Source organism: Salvelinus sp. IW2-2015, linkage group LG18, assembly GCF_002910315.2.
Source record: "Salvelinus sp. IW2-2015 linkage group LG18, ASM291031v2, whole genome shotgun sequence".
Classification (NCBI taxonomy): Eukaryota; Metazoa; Chordata; class Actinopteri; order Salmoniformes; family Salmonidae; genus Salvelinus; species Salvelinus sp. IW2-2015.
Window position 1 is genome coordinate 11,826,672 of NC_036858.1, and position 10,943 is coordinate 11,837,614.

Here is a 10,943-nt window from a genome sequence, read left to right on the forward strand (position 1 = left end):
AATACACGAAGAGAGAACTGAGATAGATGTGTGAATGTGTGATGACTCGAGATACAAGAGAGAGAACTAGATAGATGGTGAATGTGTGATGACTAGAGATACAGAGAGAGAACTAGATAGATGGTGAATGTGTGATGAATCGAGATACAGAGAGAGAACTAGATAGATGGTGAATGTGTGAATGACTAGAGATTCCAGTGTGATGACTAGAGACTCCCCTCCTCCTCCCCACAGAGAAACACACACATGTAGATACCAAGCAAAAACTTAACCCACACACAAGTTTAATTAACACTATCTCTTGCCAGAAGGGACAGACACGCACAACCAACCTCTTACAGGAGTCAGGACTGTGTGGACCTCATCCCCCCCCTTCCATCCGCTTCCTCTCAGCCTTTATGACATCCCAAACTCCTAAATGTAAGAGGTCACCTTACCGATTATCAATCTACCCTAGAAAAGGACACCGTGACAGATACAAGCAGTGTTGGAATGGAGGACTAACATACATCATACACCCACACAGCGGAGAGAGAGAGGAGAGAGAGAGGGAGAGAGAGACAATCAGGAGAAGAGAGAGAGAGAGAGAATCAAGGAGAGAGGAGAGAAGAGAAGAGAGAGAAGAGACGAGAGAAAGAGAGAGAGAGAGAATCAGGAGCAAAAGCAGAGGGAGAAAGAGAGAGGAGAGAGAGAGAATCAGGGAGAAAGAGAGAGAATCAGGGAGAGAGGGAGAAAGAGAGAGAGAGGAGAGAATCAGGGAGAAGAGAGAGAGAGAGAAGAGAGAATCATGGAGGAGAAGAGGGAGAAAGAGAGAGAGAGAGAGAAATCAGGAGAAAGAGAGGATAGAGAAGAGAGGAGAATCAGGGAGAGAGAAAGAGGAGGAGAGAGAATCAGGAGGAGGAGGGAGAAAGAGAAAGAGAGAGGAGAGAATACAGGGAGAAAAGAGAGAAGAGAGAGGAGAGAGAGAGAGTTAGAGAGATGAGAGAGATGTTAGATGGAGAGAGAGAGAGACGAGAGAGATGTAGAATCAGGGAGAGAGAGAGAAGAGAAGAGGCAGGGGATAGAGAGGAGAGAGAGAGAATCAGGGAGAGAGACTGAGAGAGAGAGAGGGAGAGAGAGAGAGAGAGAGAGAGAGAGATGAGAGACGAGAGAGAGAGAGAGAGAGAGAAGAAGGAGAGAGAGAGAGAGAGAGAGAGAGAGAGAGAGAGAGAGAGAGAGATGAATCAGGGAGAGAGAATAGGGAGAGAGAAGAAGAGAGAGAGAGATTCAACAACAACACCTTCACCAGCACCACAACATAGCTTAACACTGGCTTATAGATCACACACAACACACATATACACGTACACAACAGTATTCCATTTGAATGCTTTTAGGTGGATTCCAGGTCAAACTACAAGTAATTGACAGTCTTCACCAACATCCAAGATGCACATTTTAATGTGGGCAGCCCATCTGTCTTCATCTTGATTGTCCCTTTAGGTGTGTCGTGTGTGTGTTGTGTGTGTGTGTGTTGTGTGTGTGTGTGTGTGTGTGTCGTTGTGTGTGTGTGTTGTGTGATCGTGTGTTTGTGTGTGGTGTGTGTGTGTGTGTGTTGTCGTGTTGTAGTGTGTGTGGTTCGTGTGTGTGTGTGTCGCGTGCCGTGCGTGCCTGTGCGTGCGTGCGTGTGCGTGCTGTCGCGTGTGCGTGTGCGTTGTGTGTTGTTCTTACTTGCAGGTGACGGCAGACGAAGCAAGCCGGTGGATGTGTAGGTCTTTCCCAGCCGCCGACACAACCATCTCCCTGATGAACTCCTCACAGGCTGAAGCCAGCCGGCGTGCCGTAACATCCGGCTGCGTAGTCCAGGGTCGGCAGATGTACCTCCCCCTGAGCGCCACAAAGAAACCCCCCTGCGGCGCAGCGTCAATGCCACACACTGCATGGGGAAAGAGAGAGGCGGACACAAAATGAGACACTCGAATCAAAGGATAGCAGTGTGTTTTGTTTACATTTTGTCAAAATAACATTGCCTGTATTAAAAAGAACGATCACATTTCCTATATATACTTCCCACAATTGAATGGGTTTAACCAACATTTAGGTATGTGCGTTGGTACAAGATGGATTAACTCTAGCTGAAATGCCTGAGGGATGGTGCAGATGGATAACTCTACTGAAATGCCTGAGAGATGGTAACAGATGGATAACTAGCATGAAATGCCTGAGAGGATGGTCTACAGATGGATAAACTCTTAAGCTGAAATGCCTTGAGAAGGGTGGTACAGATGGAAAACTGTAGCTGAAATGCCTGAGAGGGTGGTACAGATGCGATAACTCTAGCTGAAATGCCTGAGAGGATGGTACAGATGAGGATAACTATAGCTGAAAATGGCCTGATAGGGTGGTACAAGATGGATAACTGGGTGAAATGCCTGACGAGGGGGTGGTTACAGATGGATGAACTCTAGCTGAAATGCCTGAGAAGGATGGTAACAGATGGAATAACTAGCATGAAATGCCTGAGAGGGTGGTACAGCAGGATCAACATAGCTGAAATGCCTGAGAGGGACGTGTACAGATGGATAACTCTAGCTGAATATGCCCTGAGAGGCATGGTACAGATGGATAAACTAGCTGAAACTGCCTGAGAGGGTGGTCCAGATGGATAACTAAGCTGGAAATGCCTGAGAGGGTGGTACAGATGGATTAACTCTTAGCTGAAATGCCTGAGAGATGGTACAGTATGGATAACTAGCTGAAAAATGCCTGAGAGGATGCGTAACAGGATGAATACACTCTAGCTGAAATGGCCTGAGAGGATGCGTACAGTATGGATAACTAGCTGAAATGCCTGAGAGGGGTGTACAGATGGATAACTCTAGCTGACACAATGCCTGAGAGGATGGTAGCAGATGGATAAACTAGCTGAAATGCCTGCAGAGGGTGGTCCAGATGGATATACTAGTTGAAATGGCCTGCAGAAGGGTGGTACAGCATGGATAACTCTAAGCTGAAATGCCCGAGAGGATTGGTACAGATGGATAACTCTAGCTGAAATTGCCTGGAAGATGGGTGGTACAAGATGGATAACTCCAAGCTGAAAATGGCCCTGAGAGGGTGGTGGCAGATATGGATAACTCTAGCTGAAATGCCTGAGAGGATGGTTACAGATGGATAACTCTAGCTGAAATGGCCTGAGGGGTGTACAGATGGATAACTGTAAGCTGGAACGCGCCACTGGGCGGTGGGTAGCAGATGGATACTCTAGCTGAAATGCCTGCAGAGTGTGGTATCAGATGGATAAACTCTAGCTGAAATGCCTGAGAGGATGTACAGATGGATAACTTCTAGCTGACAATTGCCTGGAGGGTGGGTAACAGATGATAACTTCTAGCTGCGATATCCATGAAGAGAGGTCCAGAGAAAGAGGAATGGACACAAGTTAATAACACCAGCTCTATCTCACAGTCTGGAACAAGTGAGAGGAACACCTGTGTTACTCAAGAGCCTTTCTACCAGCGTCTTGTTTTCATGAACCACTGTGGCGCCAGCAACACATCACTGAGACACAGAGAAGCGATGTGGGGGTGTCTGCATCTCTCAGCATGTGTTTATGTTGTGTGGAAATTCTACGCATTTCACCTCCATGAGCACAGCATGAAAAGCCCATCCACACACACTACAACAGAGTGACTGACAGCATCACACACAGTACACAGACGTGACTGACAGCATCACACACACTACACAGATGACTGACAGCATCACACACACTACCCAGAGTGAACTGACAGCATCAAACACACACTACACAGAGTGACTGACACAGCATCAACACACACTACACAGAGTGACTGACAGCATTCACACAGCAGTACACAGAGTGACTGACAGCATACACACCATACAGCACAGAGTGACTGACCAGCATCCAACACACAGTTACACAGAGTGACTGACAGCATTCACACACACTACACAGATTGACCAACAGAATCTAACCGAGATTAACATTTCATGTGATTCTCTCTCTCCTTCGTCTCTCTCTCTCTCTCTCTTCTCTCTCTCTTCTCTCTCTCTCTCTCTCTCTCTTCTCTCTTCTCTCTCTTTCTCTCTCTCTGCTCTCTCTCTCTCTCTCTCCTCTCTCTGCTCTCTCTCTTCTCCTCTCTCTCTTCTCTCTCTCCTCTTCCTTCTCTCCTCTCTCTCTCTCTCTCTCTCTCCCTTCTCTCTCTCTCCTCTCTCTCCTCGTCTCCTCTCTCTTCTCCCGTCTCTCTCTCTCTTCTCTCCTTCTCTCTCTCTCTCCTCTCTCTCTCTCCTCCGTCCTCCTCCTCTTCTCTCTTTCCTCTCTTCCTCTCTTTATCATCCTGCCTTCTTCTCTCTCCTCCTCTACTCTTGTCTCCTCTATCCTTCTCCCTGCCCTAGATGACATAATACATTAACCATGGCAACAACACAATACACACATCCCATGACATCACTCCCTGGACCCGCCCGCTGGAAACTCATTCCTTTTTCCACTCGTTTAATAAAACAAAGTGAGTTCTCTCTTTCAACAGGCAACTGATGCTAGGGTTTCCTGCCTCTTTTTCCTAGGAGGGGGTACTGGGTCACTGTGGGAAGGTTTAGGGTGAAGGAGGGGGTACTGGGTCACTCTGTGGGAAGGTTTAGGGTGAAGGAGGGGGTACTGGGTCACTCTGTGGGAAGGGATCTGATGTAGATTCTGGTATGTAGTCAGGACCCTGGACTCTCTTTCTGAAGGGCTCTGATCTGCGTTCTGGTATGTAGAGGATTGAAACCCATCCCCTCTGCTGCTACTCCCTGTACCAGAGAACGTCTCTAGTTTGGGACACACTGTCACCAATGTGGACTCATCAAACAGCCTGCTGTGAAATATGTGACCTGTGACCTAGTAGAAAGGACATGCAGTTGGCTGGAGGATGATTCAGAGAGGGATGTTGGATGAAGATATGAAGTTGAAGATGATGATGTTGATCGTCATCACCAATCAAAAATACTTCAAGGCCAGTCCTAAGCATGGCAATCTCCGCCGTTGGTATAGGTTCATAAATGAATGAGTGATAATAAATATGAGACATTTATCACCTTCAGAAACCAGGCAGGATGGTTATTATTATGACTCCCCTGATAGGCCTACTGTCAGTCTCTAAGAGGAGAGAAGAGTTAATGAAGAGGAGAGAAGAGCTGATGAAGAGGAGAGAAGAGTTAATGAAGAGGAGAGAAGAGCTGATGAAGAGGAGAGAAGAGTTAATGAAGAGGAGAGAAGAGTTAATGAAGAGGAGAGAAGAGCTGATGAAGAGGAGAGAAGAGTTAATGAAGAGGAGAGAAGAGTTAACGAAGAGGAGAGAAGAGCTGATGAAGAGGAGAGACGGGTTAATGAAGAGGAGAGAAGAGCTGATGAAGAGGAGAGAATAGGAGAGAGAAGAGCTGATGAAGAGGAGAGAGAAGGGCTGACGAAGAGGAGAGAGAAGAGCTGATGAAGAGGAGAGAAGATGAGAAAGAAGAGCTGATGAAGAGGAGAGAGAAGAGCTGATGAAGAGGAGAGAAGGGCTAATGAAGAGAGGAGAGAAGAGTTAATGAAGAGGAGAGAGAAGAGACTATGAAGAGGAGGCAAGAGATAATGAAGAGAAGAGATCATGAAGAGGAGACAAGAGATAATGAAGAGAGGAGACAAACAATAATGAAGAGAGGAGAGAAGAGATCATGAAGAGAGGAGAGAAGAGATCATGAAGAGAGGAGAGAAGAGATCAGGAAGAGAGGAGAGAAGAGATCATGAAGAGAGGAGAGAAGAGATCATGAAGAGACGAGAGAAGAGATAATGAAGAGAGGAGAGAAGAGATCATGAANGAGAAGAGATAATGAAGAGAGGAGAGAAGAGATCATGAAGAGAGGAGAGAAGAGATCATGAAGAGACGAGAGAAGAGATAATGAAGAGAGGAGAGCAAGAACGGTTCTAGGTCGGTTCTAAATGCTGTAGTTCAAGGATCCTCAACTAGATTCAGCCGCGGGCCGATTTCTTTCATGAGCGGATGGATGGTCAGGGGGCTGGAACATAATTACAAATCATTTGCTAATTGACTGCAAGAAGCCCAAACAGATATAATATGACTAAAACATAAAAATGTCAAACCTTGCTTACGTTTGTATACGATCATATATACTGTATCTATCTCTCTATTATGCGTGGGAATACATTGAAACAGATTTCCCAAATTAAAATCACTTGGAGCGGATTTGATGGTGTTATTGTCGTCTTTTATGTCCAACAGGCGACCCGTTGGGGAACTCGGCTCTAGTTCTTTTCTGGGCGTGATGAGTTGAGTGCATTACGTAACTCAACCCAGTTTACCATCACATCATCACCAGCGTTCAGTACAAAACAGACAAAAGATGTGGCTTGTGTTCTCCCCTCATCTCCACTAATTGTCAAGCTCTCTTCCCCTCTTCTCTCCTTCATGTATCCCTCATACCTAGTTCATTTTGGATGTGTCAAAGCAGCTTGAAAATAATTCACCACTCGCTCTCTTGCCTGCCGCTGCACTTACGGAATCAGATCCAATCAAATCAAGTGTTGTTGGGGTCTGTTATCCCTGTACGCACCATAAGGTTGTCAAAGAGCACAACTCACTGGGGGAAGAGACGACAAACGAAGAACAGCCTGCTTTCAAGCATAGGATACCTTTTTCAATCAAAGTTGATGAAACACACAAAAGAACTGAAATACTACTCAAGCCCAACAAAAATACTTTCAATGTCTCCTGTCTCCCAAAAATACTTTCAATGTCTCCTGTCTCCCAAAAATACTTTCAATGTCTCCTGTCTCCCAAAAATACTTTCAATGTCTCCTGTCTCCCAGAAATACTTTCAATGTCTCCTGTCTCCCAGAAATACTTTCAATGTCTCCTGTCTCCCAGAAATACTTCAAATGTCTCCTGTCTCCCAGAAATACTTTCAATGTCTCCTGTCTCCCAGAAATGAGACTTTATTGTTCGAAGTGCATACCACTCCCTACCCTACACTCCTAACACCTTTTTCCATTTAGAACTTTTTGGTTCCAGGTGGAACCCTTTTGAGTTCCATGTAGAACCTTTTCAACAGAGCGTTCTACATGGAACCCACAAGAGTTCTACCTGGAACCAGAAAGGGTTATCCTATGGGGACAGCCAAAGAACCCTATTGGAACCGTTTTTTCTAAGTGTGTACCCTACCATACCCTACCCGGGACGACAGTGGGTGTGTCCAAAACCATGTCAAAACCATGTCACACTCAACCACGTGTATTACGGTATGTTTAGTATAATTACTCTGCAAGGGGCGTTGACTTATGGAGTGGAGCATACTTGGTGGAAAAGGCCTCTGACCCTTTGAACTCTTGAGTGTGGCGGAAAGGGGTGGTGAGTACATGAGGGTACGTAATGGTTGAGAGAAGAAAGACAAGTAGTATTATGTTTCAGTAGATTAGGTCGCCTGTACTGTTGTCTGTAGGAAGTAGCTACCTACTGCTGGAATGACAAATACAATAACATAGACTCAAGAACCATACCGGGTTTAATATAAGAAGAAGAAGAAGAACATAATAAGCCATTGAGCAGAGGCTTTTCTCCAGCTAATTGTTCCATTTCCTGCTGAGAGAAGACCTAAGAACTCTCTCTCTCTCTATTGTATCATGTCTATGGGCTGACTGATTGACGGTGATTCTCTGTTGCTTTAAGGTCATTCAAAAGGGAGATCAAATCAAATCAAATGATATTTGTCACATGCACCGAATACAACTGGTGTAGACTTACGAGTCCTTCCCAACGAAAATAGGAACACAAGAGGAATAAAATACAATACACAAGAATGGAGCTAAACTCAGCAAAAAAAGAAACGTCACTTTTTCAGGACCCTGTCTTTCAAAGATGATTCGTAAAAATCCAAATTACTTCACAGATCTTCATTGTAAAGGGTTTAAACACTGTTTCCCATGCTTGTTCAATGAACCATAAACAATGAATGAACATGCACCTGTGGAACGGTTGTTAAGACACTAACAGCTTATAGACGGTAGACAATTAAGGTCACAGTTATGAAAACTTTGGACACTAAAGAGGCCTTTCTACGGACTCTGAAAAACACCAAAAGAAAGATGCCCAGGGTCCCTGCTCATCTGCGTGAACGTGCCTTAGGCAGACTGCAAGGAGGCATGAGGACTGCAGATCTGGCCAGGGCAATAAATTGCAATGTCCGTACTGTGAGACGCCTAAGACAGCGCTACAGGGAGACAGGAGGGACAGCTGATTATCTTCACAATGGCAGACCACGTGTAACAACACCTGCACAGGATCGGTACATCCGAACATCACACCTGCAGGACAGGTACAGGATGGCAACAACAACTGCCCGAGTTARACCAGGAARGCACAATCRCTCCATCAGTGCTCAGACTGTCTGCAATAGGCTGAGAGAGGCTGGACTGAGGGCTTGTAGGCCTGTTGTAAGGCAGGTCCTCACCAGACATCACCGGCAACAACGTCGCCTATGGGTATAAACCCACCGTCGCAGGACCAGACTGTACTGGCAAAAAGTGCTCTTCACTGACGAGTCACGTTTTTGTCTCACCAGGGGTGATGGTCGGTTTCACGTTTATCGTCGAAGGAATGAGCGTTACACTGAGGCCTGTACTCTGGAGCGGGATCGATTTGGAGGTGGAGGGTCCGTCATGGTCTGGGGCGGTGTGTCACAGCATCATCGGACTGAGCTTGTTGTCATTGCAGGCAATCTCAACGCTGTGCGTTACAGGGAAGACATCCTCCTCCCTCATGTGGTACCCTTCCTTCAGGCTCATCCTGACATGACCCTCCAGCATGACAACGCCACCAGCCATACTGCTCGTTCTGTGCGTGATTTCCTGCAAGACAGGAATGTCAGTGTTCTGCCATGGCCAGGGAAGAGCCCGGATCTCAATCCGCCATTCCCCCCAGAAATGTCCGGGAACTTGCAGGTGCCTTGGTGGAAGAGTGGGGTAACATCTCACAACAAGAACTGGCAAATCTGGTGCAGTCCATGAGGAGGAGATGCACTGCAGRACTTAATGCAGCTGGTGGCCACACCAGATACTGACTGTTACTTTTGATTTTGACCCCCCCTCTTTGTTCAGGGACTCATTATTCAATTTCTGTTAGTCACATGTCTGTGGAACTTGTTCAGTTTATGTCTCAGTTGTTGAATCTTATGTTCATACAAATATTTGCACTTGTTAAGTTTGCTGAAAATAAACGCAGTTGACAGTGAGAGGACATTTCCTTTTTTTGCTGAGATTTATATACAGGGAGTACCAGTACCAGATCAATGTGCAGATGTAAGAGGTATTTGAGGTAGATATGTACATGAAGGCAGGGTGTGTGTGTATGTATGTGTGTTTGTGTTGTGTTGTGTCGGTATGCATGCGTGTGTGTATGTATGTGTGTGTGTGCATATGTAGTGTATGTGAATGTGTGTGTGAGTGTCAATGCACTGGGTGAGTATGTATATGGTGTGTATATATAGTCTAGTGCTTGTGCGTAGAGTCAGTGCAGATAGTTTGGGTAGCATTAATTTACTATTTAGCAGTGAACTTGGTATGCACAACACAGAACACTGACAGGATGAAACACTTTGACATGTTCTTCAACCTCCAACTAGTTTAATCCTATACTTGTCCATATCAGGGCCTGTAATCACAAAGATGATCTAGAATCAGGCCCCCCCCCCTGTCCATATAATCTGATTCATTATGATCTAAAAGCCAAACTGATCCTAGATGAGCACTGCTACTCTGAGATGTTTTGTGAATATGTCTGAGTCCTCTACAACTACTAATACACACACACACACACACACACACCTGAATAACACACACACACACACCTGAGCACCACATCAATAAAAGACTCGGGGTGTGTGCATACAATCCCGTGGTTGGAGAGTCCTATTACGAGCACGCCTGCGTCTGTACACCCGATGAACCCTTCAGACAGATGAACAGCACCAGACCACAGGATGCTGCGTGACATATTGACATTCAATTAGCATGTCATTTAGATGTCCTTTGGGACTAATCTAATTCCCTATTCTGATCCTGCAGTGGAGAATTATAAAATGGGCACAGCAGCCAACCTCTGGTTAAGCCTATTCAGTCTTCCAGACGCCAAGTGACCCTATATACAAATAAAATAAAAAAATGTATTTGTCACACGCGCCGAATACAACAGGTGTAGACCTTACAGTGAAACGCTTACTTACAAGCTCTAAACCAACAATGCAGTTTTAAGAAAAATACCTAAAAATAGAGTTAAAGACCAGCTATATACAGGGCTATATACAGGGGGTACACCAGTACATAGTCATATACGCTGCTGCTATAAAATATATATGTGCTGTGTGCAAAGTGTAGGCCGCTATGCGTGTGTGACCTTGTCGGCAGGCCCCTGTAAAACGCCCTGTGTATTTTACAGTATGTGTGTCTGGGTAGTCTTAAGATTGATCATACAGTACATGTAGGTCATTGACAGAATAAAATGCCAGCTGGCATTGATTTGGACGCCTAAAGGAGTGGGGTGGAGAGTATACGGTTGATAATTGGGTCCACGGTCGATCATGTTGATATGAGAAACAGATCATAATTGCTAGCAGACTTCTAATAAGACAATGTAGGCAAGCTGGCCAGGGCCTATCTGCTGTCCATTACACAAGTCTACATCTAAATATCCAATGTTTTCTATTACATTCTCTCCATTCACAGACCCTGACACATGACAGGAGAGAACCTGGAGTGTGTCTGCAACATGGGGGATTAGGGTTCCTAATTTGTCCTGACCAGGGAAAAGCAGATAGCTATATCCTGTCCTACCCAACAGCCATATCTACTGTACTATCCCTATCCTAGCTATATCCTGTCCTACCCAACAGCCATATCTACTGTACTA

General features: G+C 45.5%; 1 protein-coding gene across 1 annotated transcript in view; it reads right to left on the reverse strand.

Annotated features, from left to right (window-relative positions):
• LOC111978116 (uncharacterized) overlaps positions 1-10,943 on the reverse strand; it is a 104,833-nt gene that overhangs the window by 67,069 nt on the left and 26,821 nt on the right. The window contains 1 exon segment of the mRNA XM_070448188.1: positions 1,711-1,915. Coding sequence (XP_070304289.1) covers positions 1,711-1,915 — 205 coding nt within the window.